This window comes from Malus domestica, chromosome 03 (genome assembly GCF_042453785.1).
Source record: "Malus domestica chromosome 03, GDT2T_hap1".
In the NCBI taxonomy this organism is placed as follows: Eukaryota; Viridiplantae; Streptophyta; class Magnoliopsida; order Rosales; family Rosaceae; genus Malus; species Malus domestica.
In genome coordinates, this window is record NC_091663.1 from 33,606,530 (window position 1) to 33,622,551 (window position 16,022).

Here is a 16,022-nt window from a genome sequence, read left to right on the forward strand (position 1 = left end):
TCATATGACGTGTCATCAAAAAGTTTAATTTAGTACCCATTTATTACTTATACATATCAATTAAAGACTCAAAAACATCTTTATTTTTTTGGGAGTTTTAACAAAACACTCTCAATACTGTTCACTTTTAACGAAAAACCACATTTATACCTTTCCCTGGTACTATTCATTATACCTTCAAAAATGGCTTTTCATTAAAAAGGAAATTTTTTTAGACTTTTCGTTAGTTTTTCTTTATTTTTTTAATCCCATATTGACAAGGTTAGTAAATAAGAAAAAACACCTCACGATTTATACAAAAACACTTTAAAAGTTTAGATGGAAAACAAAACTCATATCTATCTAGTTGTAAACACGGAGTTTTTTTGTTTCCTTCTCATGATACAAAATAAATTAGTTTTTCAGTGTTTCTAAATTATTACGTTTGAAGTGTTTTTCTAAATATGATTTTATCGATGTCTTACGTATGAAAAAAAAATAATTTTCTTATATAAAACAAGGGCGCATTTTTTGGCATCGTCCTGGGCCTCAAAAATCTCTAGACTTGGCCCTGCATGCAAGCTTCTTTTCGTATCAATTCGAAATATCCTACTTTTTCTTGCTCTAGAATTTGTTCGTGCACTATCATAATCCAACCATAAAAGAAAACAATATAGCCTCTCTTTTTTTTTTCAGTAGTACTAGGAAAATTAAAAGGGGTGTATTCAATTGGGATTTTAAGAGATTTTAATAAATTTATAAATTCATAGATTTTTATGGAGTTTAACTGATTTGTAGAGATTCTATGTAAAATTTTGATTCAATTCCCTCGAAATCTCTTGAGAAGATGTGAGATTTGTGGATACTTAAAATACACTACAAAATCTCTCCAATTCCCTCTAATCCCTCATTTTTTTCCAAATTCTTTAAATTCAAATTCTAATTGAATACACCTGAAATGTTATAAACTTCTTTAAAATTCTAATTGAATACACCCGGTTTTCTAAGGATTTTAATAAACAATTTTAATATCATGATTGAATACACATTGAATTTCATATAATCACTTAAAATCCTGATTAAATACCCCTAGATTCATTAAAAGAATTAAAATCCCTCAAAATCTCAATTGAATATATCCCCCTAAATTTCTAAACTAAGGGGGGTGTATTCAATTGAGAATGTGAGAGATTTTAATGGATTTATAAATCCATAGATTTTTATGGAGTTTAATTGATTTGTAGAGATTCCATATAAAATTTTGATTCAATTCCCTCGAAATCTCATGGGAAGAGGTGAGATTTGTGGATGTTTAAAATACACTACGAAATCTCTCCAATTCCCTCTAATTCCTCAACTTTCTCAAATTCTTTAAAATAAATTTCTAATTGAATACACCTGGAATGTTATAAACTTCTTGAAAATCTTAATTGAATACACATGGATTTCTAAGGATTTTAATAAACTATTTTAAAATTCTAATTGAATACACCTAAAATTTCAGAGAATCACTTAAAATCCTGATTGAATACCCCTAGATTCATTAAAAGAATTAAAATCCCTTAGAATCCCAATTGAATACACCCCCTAAATAATGTGAATATTGATAATTGAATTATTACTTAAGTATTGACTTACGTGTTTTTTTTTATTGGTGATATATAATTTAGTTTGTAAATTTGATTTAAAATTTGGTACTCTTAACATTATTTTTTTTTCCTTCTCTCTATCCAAAAAGAAAAAAAAATTCAAAAACAAACAAAAGGGGAACAAATTCCCTCCAAATGATTGGTAGCCCCTCCTCCCTCCTCTCTCTCTCTCTCTCTCTTTCTCTCTCTCTCTCTCTCTCTCTCTCTCTCCCGCCATAAAAGCCTTTCTGACGACGCTACCACTGTCTCCCAATTACTCTCTCTCATCTCTGTCGCTCGCATTTCTTCCCAGATATTTCCTCCAACTGCATTTCCCCTCTCTCACTTCTCCATAACACATTCCATCTCTCTCACTTCTCCATAACACATTCCATCTCTCTCACACCCTATAACACATTCCATCTCTCTCTCTCTCTCTCTCTCTCTCGCAATCGGACGACGAGGACCTCTCAGTGTTCATCGGAAGCTCCGGTCGATTTTCGAACGAATCGGTTAGCTCTCTCTCTCTCTGAATGCAAATTATCTTTTTTTTTTGCTTGATCCAGTGTTTGCAATTGCTTTTAATCTCGGATTGTTCATCGAATCCAATTTCTGTCGTAGTTGTATTGATTCTTGTGTGAATTAAGTTTCAAGAAATCAGAATATTATATTAATTTCAATTTATTGCGAATCAATTTAGGAAAAGTAATAGCTTTTAGTAGCAATTCCATTTAATTTGCCAATAAATCTTGCAGACCTCCGAAATAGTCCATCACATATTCGTGTGTGTTGTGTGTGTGTATATATATATATGTATGTGTTTGTATTTGTTTTCTTGATATGACTGTGAAATGCAAAGCATTCAAAAAGAAAGGGGGAAATGTGTAGGAAAATCAAAGAAAATATGATAAAGGCCGAGAAAATTTTTGGGGAGAATTTTCTGTTACAAAAATGCAACAACTTGCAGGCTTAGTTAGATCAGTTACAATTCTGTTAGGGAAGTTAGTAAACAGCTGGTAGTGATCTGTCTACCTCAACCATGGCAGGAGTTCTTACTAACTCCATTTGCTTTAGCTTTTAGCTCTTCTAGTCACTCATATTCTCTTCCAGTACTGTTATCAAAAACCAATTTTTACGCCTTGTGTCGAAAAGTACCATTTAATGCAGAACCAGATTGGATTTTCTTTCGGCGTCATGCCTTCTAAGTTCATAACAAATAATCACTCTAGCACTAATCAAGTTCTTGATTAAGTGTTCTGTCGTTCGATGTTTTAATATGACGGTCTGCTAGAAAATATCTGCTAGCAAAGGTCGATAATGTAAACTAATTTACACACTACTAGAGATTCGAACTTGAATACACAGAGAGACACTTGTGTAGCTGACTAGGCCATAAAAGTTTGTCTGTTAGAGTTTCAACTTTTTTACAGCGCTTGATGAGATTCCACCAAAATTCCACCATGATGTGAATCTTTTTTACCGTCTCCAAAACCAAAAGAAGTTTGCTAACTTGATTGGATGTTAATTTGGTCCAAAGCTCAGGATATTTATCAAAATGGGACCCACCGAAATCTGGGTGCCAAAGTTTGGTTTGCATGTGTGATAAATTTAAATTTTGCGCTGCAAGTTCTCTGACTAGGTGAGTTTTTTCACGAGCTTTGCACCGTTGAAAGTAAAAGGATACCTCCCCTTATCTGATTTGAGCACAGCACAGGAAAACAATAATACCAACGCCGCTTGGATAAGGACTTGTATGGAACAGTACACCATTATGATGGCGTCCACATGTCCTTATTTTATGTGTAAATTTTTGTCCGCATGTTCTCATTCTATTGACACAAGACGCCATGTAATGGTATACCCGGATGTCATATAACTTGCCCTCTTCCACTTGGCTTGCTGTAGCAGGGAAGAAAACAACGCACTGAGCGTTGCATGCACATCATATGACCTCCTTGAAACTTCATTGGCCTATTCCTTCCATTTAGTCACATGTTTGTGGTTCTTTGTCACCCCCTTTTCCTTTTTCTTTTGTTTTTCGGTAAGAAAAAGCCAGAGAGGGAGGACCAGCAAATCTTTATCATCATTCAAAAGATACTCCGAGAAGAAGATACTTGAAAAAGTCCAGTGGCATATTTTTTTTTCCAAGCCAAAATGTTTTCTTTCTCCTTTTTTCAACTAGTCAATGAATGTTACGGTTTTTTCTCTCTCAGATTTCCAGTGCCTGCTGTTTATATGTTCTTATTTACCTAATTTTATATGCCACTTTGATTGCTGGATAAATCTGAATTTTTCTCTTTTGCAACCATTGTTGAAATGTACAAATTTTTCTGGTTGCTTAAGGTTCAATGGTCGCTTCCCAGCGATAGAGAGGTTCTTATTTTACGATACAAGCGATTACAGCAACAACCAAGCCTTAATCCATTTAGGGCTGGTTTGGTATTGCTGTGCTTTGAAAAAAAAAACTGCTATGAGAATAAGCGGCTGTGCTGTGAGAATAAGCGGCTGTGAAATTAATCAGCAGAGTGTTTGGTAAACTTTTTTGTAAAAGTGCTTTTGGAAAAAAAAGCAGTCTGATAGTGGAACACTGTAGCTCCGTGTGCTTTGAAAAAAAAACCAGTTTTCCAAAGCTGTAAATAGCAGCTTCAACTTTTTCCTTTGATTTCAGCTTATTCTCACAGCAACTTCCAAAATAAGCCCTTTTTTTTTTCAGTTTACCAAACACCTAAAACCCTCACAGCTTTTTTTCATGGGTGCTTTTTTTTAAGCACCTCACTCCCAAACCACCCCTTAGTGAGGTCGGCTGTATGAATTGTAGAATGTCACCGCGCTCGGTTTTACACCAAGTTATCCGTTAACTCCAAGTACTCCATATGTTTTCTTAATATCTCTTTCAAAGTCTTCCTAGATCTTCCTCTACTCCTTTTGACCTAGGTGGCGTCTTGATGTAGCTTCTGTTTTTCGACTTAGCATTAATTCTGCTCCAGTTAGGGGTGTGCTTACTTAGTCCCTAATTAAAATGCATCATTGTACTTGAATACTAAAGTGTTTGGAGCTTTATTTGGTTTAGTAAATACAACTTGTGGTCCTAGGCATTGTCGCTGCTTTATATTTTCATCCTATTTAGTCAAAGTCCGACATGTCGTTGATTAAAATGATGTCCCTGTTAAGAATTTCCACATAAATGTGTGCTTAATTAGTGTTTAAGTCTTCGCCCTCAATTCTGTCCCTCAACTTTATGCGCAGCCTTGTACTTTTTGCCTTTATAATCTAAGAATCAAATGAATGAATAACATGTTTGCATGTTCTGGCTTCTTTACTTTACTAACTTTTTAGTAGAAAATGATTTTAACTCAGCGTTTATCTCCTACTGCATACTCTTGTTTATTTCTTATCTTTGAATGAAGTAAATCAAATGAACGATTTTAAATCGAATGTGTAAAAGTAGAAAAAGAGACGTGAAGAAATCATTCCCCGACTAAAAATTGCCTGTCCATGTGTAGGGAGAATAATTTGTTTGACCATTTATTCAAAATTCAAACTTAATTATGCATCCAGAGTTACCCATATGTCAGATCGATGGAATGTTTTGTGGGTCATAATACGTAGTGATGGAAATTCCACCAATTAGCAGTTAACACTTGAGTCAAAATTCTTGTTTTCGTCAAACTTGTGGGTAATCTTCCAAAATCGTAGTCAATTTATAGATAGGATCAAAATCGCTACAAAATAATATTGGAGGAGGTCCTTATATTTTAGAAAGAATTTTGTATTCCTTTATTAAATTATTATGTCGCATGTCCAGGCACAACCGCTCCAAACATATTTTTTTTTTTTGAAGTCAAAATGCTTGTCATTCAGTATGCTAGGACATGAGTCATGTCGCGAAAGTAACATTTTAGCGGTGTGGTTCGCTCATATCACCGGCTAGAAATCAGCCATATGGCCACGCACAATTGCCCTTACATTTTTTTAAGCCCAAACGTGAGTCGTCCACTATTCTATGACGCATGTCATGTCCTTATAGCAACTTTTTAGTGATGTACATTACGTAGATTACTATTAGAAATCAGCTATGCGTCTACGAGTGTTTGCTCCTAACATTTTCTGAAGCTCAACTATGTGGTCCAATATTTTTTAAAATTGGCCATTTCGCTAAAAGGACATTTTAGTGTTGTGCTTAATTTGCATGGATCATCGGCCAGAAATCAGCTACGCATCAACATGCGACAGCCCTAACATTTTGTAAGGCCCAAATGTGCATTGTGCATCGTCCAGTATTCTAGGGTGTTGGTCAAGTCGCTATCAAGTAGCAATAGTTTGATTGATGTGCTTTGTCACTCTTGTCAACTTTTGTTGTTGTATTCCTAATAAAGTAGGTTAACAATCATTTGATGTATGATTACTTCCTTAGCTCCTTGAGACTTGGACGAGACGAGCTAAACAAACTATCACAATTTTAAAAGGTTAATGTTAGTGCAGTGACGAAAATTAAACATGCATATGTATTTTAGTGCATGTTCAATTTTTACTGATCTCTTTTCCTTCTAATAACTAACAGTTTCATTTCTTTATTTTTATTTGAGTTCGACTTTTGGCTGAACCTTTGATTAGTGTGACATGTGTTAGAGAAGAACCCATTATGTTATTTTGCTATAGGTAATGTAAGTCCCAAAAATTTAGAACTTCATGAGGACGAGAGAATTAATTAGTAAAAAAAAAATTTAGTACAATTAATTAGTAAAATTTAGGAGAATTAAATTTATATAATTTAAAAATATGAGAATATATCGTACATTGATTTTATCTTAAGTACCATCTTTTGTTTGAGATTAAATTGGATGGAACTATTTTTTTAATTTTTAAAATGCGTGTTGTGTGGTTGTGCTAATTTAATTTGTTAAAAATAAAATTAAACGAAAGAAAAAATTTCATGCGCAAAAAGTGGAAAGTGATGTAACAAAAAACAAAAAGAAAAAGAAAAAGGAAATACAATGAAGTGAGTTCCAGTTGTTTTTGGTTGGTCTTTAGCAAGAAATTGTTATCAAATTTTTGTTCTGGATGAGATAGATATCGAGTGAGAAGATAAGAGAGTTGTTTCTTTCCGGTATATATATGTATAGGTTCACTTAAATTTGTACACTAATTTTCCAAAGGTCTTCCAACAGAAAAAGGACAATTAACACATAAATGTTTTTACTAAAAATATGCAGAATTTACATAAGCGGCAGAATTTGTCTTCATATTTCAGTCAACAACAGCAGCGAAGTGTTACTCCACTAATTAGGGCCAGCAATATTTATTTCTAAAACGCGGTTTTGCGTCAAGTCTTCCGTTAACTCCAAGTACTTAAAGTTTAAGTCAAAGTCTATCTATTTTTTCATCTACCCTTTTGCCCTGATCCTTTGTTTTGTAACCGGATCTTCTAACCTAGAAGATTAAAAAAAAACTGAGATTATCTTTGATTATGAGTTAACTATAACGTAAATCTTGATGATTTTATTCCATTAAACTTGGTAGATATTTGTATACTTCTATATTTACAAACTTACACATATAGCAGTGGATTATATATAGAAAAGTGCAAATATAACAAGTAGATTAGATATTGACAGAGAAAGATGGAAATTACACAACAGAAACAATTACTGCCCTCAATTAATTTAGTTGCAAATATAGCAGAGCATTTATGCCATTTGTATAAACCACTGAACTAAGCAAAGTATCTCTTTTTCTTTCCTTTCGGGTATAAATATTTTTGTTTACAACATAATCATTGATATCTCCTGCATGGCTGTAAGGATTCTGTACCTTAAAAGCTCACACGAGGATTTTGTTGCTCCTTTCGTTTTTTCTCTCACTACGTTTTCAGATTTTGGAGATTAGCATCTCTCTCTCTCTCTCTCTCTCTCTCTAAACCAGTGACTCTGTTTTAGTTGACATCTATCTCCAAAGGCATATTTGATTAAAACTCAAAGTCACAGGTGGGTTTCTAGAGAGAATTCAAGAATTGGGTTTTTTTATTTATTTGTCTTCTTGTTTTGTTTGTGCTGCTTCTGAACTCTTTGGACAGAATTAAATATTCCAACAGAAACAGTATATGATATTGCTTTCTCAGTTACAGCAAACTGAAGGTTTCAGTATGTTCGTATTTCGGTGTCTGTTGTTTCATTTGAATGATGTTCATAATTTTTGGCTGAGAAAACCAGAGAACTCCGTCACTAGCTGAGCCGTGGGCTTTGTTCTCTCTGTCATCTCCTGTTACTGTTGTTTTTCACTCTTTTGCCCTTATGCTTTTAACCTTTTTCATGTTGATTTTATGAATGTGAGTTTTTAAATTGCTACTTTAAAAAACCAGGAGATAGCGATCGACCCCATTTTTCTTACTGTGGATCATGTTCTTGGGATGATTTTTATTAAATTATTCTGTAGACCTGCTTGTCATTTTTGTTTCTGTGACAAGATTATCATGTACTGCTGTAGAGATGTTCTTATGATATTCTGACCAAGTGTGTTACGAATTTTGCTATTGGCATCCAAAATGTGGAAGATTTTTGTTTGGCCTGTGGTGGTGTTTGATGACTTAGTTTGCTTTAAACGAAATGTAGGACACAGTTGTTCGAGGATCGCTTGTGTTAGTAGAGTTAGAAGGCAGGGTTCATTACTAGAGAGAGCATATGCCTGGGAACAAGTACAACGGTAATTCAGCCCACATCCCACCAACTCGAATTGAACGGCTCTTGAGAGAAAGGGAGCTAAGGAAAAATATCAAGGCCTTGAACTTGAATGAAACATTTGAACCTGAGTTGCAGTTAAGAGAAGATGAAAACTCAAAAGCTGCCCTTGTTGAACGATTCTTGGAAGGGGCTGCAGCTGCAAGGGCGCTTAATGAGGGATGCGAAAAGCAAGACGGGAGGCCTAGCAGACAACGACTGTTGGTTGTGGCGAACAGGTTACCTGTCTCTGCAATTAGGAGAGGTGAAGATTCATGGTCTCTGGAGATGAGTGCAGGGGGTCTGGTCAGTGCACTTTTGGGTATGTGGTGTTTTAACTCTTCTTTAAATACTGATAATCCTTTATCGAAGTGTCTGTTCCGGTGTGTATCATTTTAATACAGGGGACAAGATTTTCAATTGTGTTGATATCCTTTTCATTTTAAGATTTGGTATTTTTCCTGCAAAGATGAACCTAATTTGTACTGGATGATTTTTTCCAAAGGTGTAAAGGAGTTTGAGGCAAGGTGGATTGGTTGGGCCGGGGTAAATGTGCCGGATGAAATTGGACAGAAGGCGCTTACTAGAGCTCTTGCTGAGAAGGTTCAAAATTTTGTCATTCATAGACATAGATTCAGCTCATTTTCACTGATTGATGATGTATACAACTTTCGGTGTAAATGTTCATGAAATTTTAAAATGGTTGTTTTGTTCCTTGCAGAGATGTATTCCAGTTTTCCTTGACGAGGAGATTGTTCATCAATATTACAATGGCTATTGCAACAATATTTTGTGGCCCCTTTTCCATTACCTTGGACTTCCACAAGAAGATCGACTTGCCACCACCCGGAGTTTCCAGTCACAGTTTGCTGCATATAAGAAGGCAAATCAAATGTTTGCTGATGTAGTTAATGAGCACTATGAAGAGGGTGACGTAGTTTGGTGCCATGATTACCATCTTATGTTTCTTCCAAAATGCTTGAAGGATTACGATAGTAAAATGAAAGTTGGTTGGTTTCTCCACACCCCTTTTCCTTCTTCTGAAATCCATAGGACATTGCCATCACGATCAGAACTGCTACGTGCAGTTCTTGCAGCTGATTTAGTTGGGTAATTATTCCTTCTGCACCAGTAATTACTTTTCTTTGCGATTTACCTTGCTGGATAATTGAGAAATGCTGTTACAAGACTTGGCATATCTTTCGAATCTATCAAGCTTGGTTGTCTTTGCATCTACCATTGAGAAAGTATTTCATGTTTTCGCTGACATATGCACGCAATATCAGGCCAAAACATATCCTTAAAATATCTATACCAATTGCTAGAAGCACCCTCTGTTCTTGACATTTAGGTCATCCGTAAAAAATATCAGCAAAAACTAATGACATCTTGTTCTATTCCTCAAATTCTTAACACTATCTGGTTTTCATCCTTGATGCATAATACTTATGTCTAGCCGTGATATTTTTTTTTCTTTTATGCTTAATCTATCTTCAACTGCATTAGTTTGCTGGCATGAGGCATGATATAGCTTATTGTTTTTCACATGGTTCAGAAATTTCAGAAATAGAAAACCCCATTTATGTAGAAATAACGTGTTTTGATGTCTTTTTGTTGATCTTATGCATTGAACATTGCCTCCGTTCCTCTTCTGAATTATGCTACAATCATCCAGAATAACCATAAAATAATAGAATGTCTAATGGGTCTGTACCATTAAAGCGTGATTCAATTTCAATTAGCAAAATGAGGAGGCAATAATATGGTATCCAATTACCAGGAAGGGAATAGTGTTGACTGCTTCTGTTTGCTACTTTGAGATGTTGTGTGAAGTGATTTCTTGCGCAAAAATGTAATACGCATAACGACTATAAAGTTTTGTGACTTTTGTCTTGTTTTTCAGTTTTCACACTTATGACTATGCACGGCACTTTGTTAGTGCTTGCACTCGCATTCTTGGACTTGAGGGTACACCTGAAGGAGTTGAGGATCAAGGGAGGCTTACTCGAGTGGCTGCGGTCTGTATCTGTTTAATTGTTACCTGTTTTTTTTTTTTTTTTTTTTTTTTTGGTACTTTATCTTTGAAGGTTTCTAGTATCTTTTTATACAAAGTTTAGTGTTTAAAATTTTGACTGATATACATGCATTGGAATCTAATTCTAGCTGTACTTGCTACGTTATGTGTGCTTTAATTTCAGTTTCCTATTGGAATAGATTCAGACCGCTTCATACGTGGACTTGAGGTTCCTCTAGTCCAAGAACACATTAAGAAAATGAAGGAACGGTTGGCTGGGAGAAAGGTACATATTCTTTTGTTGTTTCAGTGAGAGTAGCAACGATCAGTCATGCAACTCAAACACAGAGATTTATTTCTGTTAACCTTCTTTATTTTTTGGCATCATTACTCAAAGGGACTTCATAAGTTAGTTCATTTTTTAAAAAGATTTTGGGAATAGAAGCCTTAGAAGCTTTTTGTTTTTGTTTAGAGTCTTCAGTGAGGAAAAACAAATAACATTTCTAAATTTATACCTCTTTTTTCTCTAGTTATATGACTGTTTTTTAACATTGCAGGTAATGCTAGGTGTTGATCGCCTTGATATGATTAAAGGAATTCCTCAAAAGTTACTGGCGTTTGAAAAGTTTCTTGAGGAAAACCCAACTTGGCGTGACAAAGTGGTTTTGCTGCAAATTGCAGTGCCAACAAGAACAGATGTTCCAGAGTGTATGCCCCCTCCTTAAGATGCTTTGTCAATTGGTTTTTGTACTCTTAGTTGTGAGTAGAATAGGGTAGGATCTATATACTCGTTTCATTTCTTTGTTTTATCTTGATTATGAGGTATAAACTACATATCTTGCATTTCTGCAGATCAAAAACTTACAAGCCAGGTTCATGAAATTGTTGGGAGAATTAATGGCAGATTTGGAACTTTGACCGCTGTCCCAATACATCACCTGGTATGTCCTTGTTTCCTAAGTAACTATTCCATGATATATTATTGAAAGGGCATATTTGTCACTCAGTTGATGTCACGTTATTGGTCTTTGTTAACTTTCTGTTTGATGATAGCATATTCGCAGGCATAATTTGAATTTGAAATGCTAGATTTATGAAACAAGGTTCATTAGTTAGTTAAAAACTTATAGTTCATCTGTCGTGGAATTATCTCTCTCCTGCTTAGCACTACTTGATAGAGTGTAATAGTTTAATCGCCATTATGATCAATAGCAGTAGTTATTTTTTCATCTATTTCAAGTTTCAAGATCTACTACATTTGATTTGAATGTAATACTTCCTAAACAATTCTTTCATTGTCTGCAGGATTGTTCTCTCGACTTTCATGAATTGTGTGCACTATATGCTGTAACTGGTACTATTCTACATACTCTGACTCTGGTTCCCTGTTTCTTTTTACCCATAATTTTTTTCGAGCAAATAATTTTTTGACATAACTTTTCAGCTAGTATCTAAGAAAATGTATATATAAATTTTCAGCTAGTGATATCTCCTTCTGTCTCATTTTTTTTTTCATTTCCAATTTGTCCAGATGTAGCACTTGTCACATCCCTGAGGGACGGAATGAATCTTGTCAGTTATGAGTTTGTGGCATGCCAGGATGCAAAGAGAGGGGTCCTTATTCTGAGTGAGGTAATAACTAGAAACTTGCATGCTTTCTTATGCTTTATCTTCATTCAACGTCTCATTTCTACCAATTTGATGAACATATCTTCTGTCTTTATAGCTGTCATGTTACATGGATTGGATCCGATGCATGAAAAGTTTATCTGATTTCAAAAACCGTACATAATCATCTTTAAAACAATCTAATATTTGGTCTTAGAACTGTAAACTCGAGTGGAAGTTAGTGTCATAAATTTGCTGGAATGGAAGCTGGAGTGTAATCTTTTTACCTTTTGCCTTTTCTTGCTTTGGCACTTCTTGTTCCTTCTGTAGTTTGCTGGTGCCGCACAGTCTTTAGGTGCTGGAGCAATTCTAGTGAACCCGTGGAACATCACAGAAGTTGCTAATTCAATTGCTCAAGCATTGAATATGGACTCCGAACAAAGAGAGAAGCGACATAAGCATAATTTTTTACACGTGACAGCCCACACTGCACAGGAATGGGCCGAAACTTTTGTAAGGTATGCATGCTTGAGTGTCATGCGTTTAATTCTTGAAGCACAAAACTATTTCTTTGCTATGTCTGACGATGGTAAACCAAAATAATTTAACATGGTTCCTACTGATTGGGAGTGGCATACATTGAGAGTGTTAAATTTTTTTCCCTTTACATCCTATCAGTTTCGACCCCACTTAGTGGGAAAAGGTGTTGTTGTTGTACATCCTATCAGTTTAAGCATTTGAGGACAATGAAAAAACCCATAAAAATTTGGATATGTTTCTTTTACTGGACGTTGGATACATTTCTGCATATGCAGTTTCTGATACCTTGACCCTTTCGAAATGTAGTAGATGGATTGTATACTGAAACTTGACATGCATATTACTATTTTTCAGTGAACTGAACGATACTGTTGTAGCGGCGCAATTACGGACCAGACAGGTGCCACCGCCACTTCCAAACAAGGATGCAATTCAAAGTTATTTGCAAGCAAATAATCGATTGATCATACTGGTATGTCATCGGAATGTCCCAGTTAAGAAGTAATGTCCATGTACCTCTATTGAATCTTTCTTTACATATCATATATCTGCATGGTATTCAAAATTTGATGGATTTTTTCATGGTATTCTTGGTCAATTATTGGAAGCTTGATGCACATAATGGTTAGGTTTTGCAGAATAGTCTTATTGGTAACCAAATCTCTATGTACACACCAAATCTCATTCCCCAAATAATAGGTTTCGGTCATTTAGTGGAAGTGTATGACATTTATAGTAGATAATAGTACATCAAGACACACCAATTTCGATACCATGAAACATGAAGTTGTCAGCTATCTCATTGATTGTTATACTTCTTTTTTCGATTCTTCGATGACCATAAGGAGCTGAATTCTCTTCTTAAGCCATCCAACTTTTCCAGATTGTGTAGGCATTGTAGTTAAAGGGAGGTTTTATGGTTTTACATCTGGTTGGCGTTTTCTTTCATCCTTCTGATCTTTCTGGTGATTGGAACTCAGGGATTCAATGCAACATTAACTGAATCAGTGGACACACCTGAGAGGCGAGGTGATCAAATAAAAGAAATGGAACTTAAACTGCACCCCAAATTGAAAGAAACCTTGTCAGCACTCTGCAATGATCCAACAACAACTATTGTCGTCCTCAGTGGGAGTGAGAGACATGTCTTAGATGATGTAATTCATCCATTTCCACATCTAAATTCTTTACTACCCTTACCTTATCCCTTTTCTAATTAGGGTGTTTTTACAGAACTTTGGGGAGCTTGACATGTGGTTGGCAGCTGAAAACGGGATGTTTTTACGCCTTACAAAGGGAGAATGGATGACAACAATGCCTGAACATGTGAATATGGAATGGGTCAACAGTGTGGAGGTGCTCTTGAGCCTTGAATTCCGTTATATTCCTTTTACTTGTATCGTCTTTCCTTCATACTTACAATGCTGATGTTATTGTTTCAGCATGTTTTTGAGTATTTCAAAGAGAGAACACCGCGCTCACATTATGAACGTCGTCAAACTTCCCTTGTGTGGAATTATAAATATGCAGGTACTAGCTTTTTTTTCCAACCATCTAACCAGAAAAAGAAATTGGGTTCATTGAACCCGATTTCACTTGGAGATGGTTTTTTGAATGTGTAACTTTTGGTTACTCTCATACCTATCTGTTTCTTTTTCACCTTATCATAATTGTAGATATTGATTTTGGGAGACTTCAAGCCAGAGATATGCTGCAGCATCTCTGGACTGGCCCAATTTCTAATGCCTCTGTTGATGTTGTTCAAGGTAGCCGGTCTGTTGAGGTTCGAGCAGTTGGTGTGACAAAGGTGAATCTATGGATGCTTTTCTGCCTGTTGCGTATATTTTTCATACAAGAGATGATTTGTTTGTTTTTCGTTTCTGAAAATTTTCTGTTCCGGTTCAGGGTGCAGCAATTGACCGTATATTGGGAGAGATAGTTCATAGTAAATCCATGACATCCCCCATTGATTATGTGCTGTGTATTGGACATTTTCTTGGGAAGGTAACTTGTTCCGCAAGTCATGCGTTTTCTCGTCTCTCAACCCAGTTATTTGAGTAGCGTTCAACACTCGAAACCCTCTTTTTTTCATCGATTTATGATCTTCTTGTGGTATTCAAGCGTCTGTTTCATTTTCATTACAGGATGAAGATGTGTACACCTTTTTCGAGCCAGATCTTCCGCCTGATCCGAGTAGTCTTCCAAGAACCAAGATACCTGATGGACTAAAGCCTAACGAGAGGCGATCTTCTTTGAAGGCTCCGGCCATCAAAAGCGGCTCAAAATCGTCTCAGAGCAAAGCGCAGCGGGCGCCTTTACCAAACCACGAGAAGAAAAATGCAAATCACAACACCACGAATCCACGATGGCCATCTCCAGAAAAGGTTTCGTGGAACGTACTTGATCTAAAGAAGGAGAACTACTACTCTTGCGCTGTCGGGCGGACTCGCACAAATGCTCGGTATCTACTTCAGTCCTCGGATGATGTTGTCTCGTTTCTGAAGGAATTGGTGGGTGCCTCTTCTGCAAGCGTTTCATCTTCCGGTTCAGAGATATAATGCTGTCGAATTTCTCCAAAATGTAGCCTCACTTGGTAGCTGTTTGGACTGTAGATATTTCTAATGCTTCAGCTGAAGTATTAGATTATTGTTAGTTTAGGTACTGAAACCATCTAAACCACACTGATGATTAAAGACTTAGGGCTATATCCCTGTTCGACAAGAGGCCATATCCTAGTAAGCAAGCAAGGCTGGCGACTTGTAGCTCTCGAGTGGGCAGCCCTCCGACAAACTTTTGCGGAGCCCACATGGGGCTATATCTTAGTAAGCAAGCTTCTTATTTCTTATTTCTTATATTCTCTCTCTACATCCAATAAACAATTAGAGCCAAGAAAGATAAATTTTTCAATGTGCCTGAAATACGTTTGGTACACCAAGTATCATAATATAAGTGGTTGAATTTTTTTTTTCTTTAAAAAAGTATCCAATTACTTGTATAATGACATTTATTGTACCGAGCCGTATTCCCGGCACGCTGAAAAAATCTTTCAAAGACAACACACTAAAGATATATTTTGGAGGGCTAAAACATAACACACCACTCTTTAACCGTGCACTGCTGCAGACGGCTTTACGTACTCTTTACTTTGAAATCAAAGGAGAATCAACGTACAAATTCAGGAGTGTACAAATTCAGGGCAGAAGTCTCTCCCCTATCAAAAATTGTTAAATTTGGCTCAACTCTGCGGAGTCTAGGCATAGTCGTGAAATTTGGCTCCGATACTAATTGTTAAGAACCCACGAGTGGAACGTGCCCCTTAAAACCAACTTGTACGAGGAGAGTGCCCAAGCTCTTAAACTACTCAATATATAATATATTTTTTTGGTGTGACAATTGGAACTTAACACTTTATTTAGATGAAAAAATTTAAGATTATTAAAGAATTTTAAAATGACGGAATTTTATTTCTAGAATTTATGAATTTTCTTGTTTGGTTAACCTAAAAGAACAATAGTATTTGAATACATAATTTGTTATTTT

At 35.7% G+C, this 16,022-nt stretch overlaps 1 protein-coding gene across 5 annotated transcripts; it reads left to right on the forward strand.

Annotated features, from left to right (window-relative positions):
* The first annotated feature begins 1,808 nt into the window (after positions 1–1,808).
* On the forward strand, positions 1,809–15,327 carry LOC103431945 (alpha,alpha-trehalose-phosphate synthase [UDP-forming] 1-like). Of its 5 annotated transcripts, XM_070819363.1 has the most exons (19): positions 1,874–2,119; positions 8,216–8,306; positions 8,420–8,642; positions 8,826–8,923; positions 9,042–9,430; positions 10,224–10,338; positions 10,519–10,620; positions 10,892–11,042; positions 11,187–11,275; positions 11,640–11,688; positions 11,866–11,966; positions 12,273–12,460; positions 12,837–12,954; positions 13,463–13,639; positions 13,716–13,838; positions 13,925–14,012; positions 14,159–14,289; positions 14,388–14,486; positions 14,627–15,327. In XM_070819363.1, exons 3-19 carry the CDS (start codon positions 8,609–8,611, stop codon positions 15,038–15,040), a joined length of 2,466 nt encoding a protein of 821 aa, XP_070675464.1. In that variant the 5' UTR covers positions 1,874–2,119; positions 8,216–8,306; positions 8,420–8,608; the 3' UTR covers positions 15,041–15,327. The 5 variants fall into 5 exon arrangements, with proteins under 5 accessions (XP_008368343.3, XP_008368362.3, XP_070675464.1 ...); XM_008370121.4 differs by having other exon boundaries at positions 1,809–2,119; positions 8,216–8,642; XM_008370140.4 differs by having other exon boundaries at positions 1,873–2,119; positions 8,216–8,642; positions 14,249–14,289.
* The last annotated feature ends 695 nt before the right edge of the window (positions 15,328–16,022 follow it).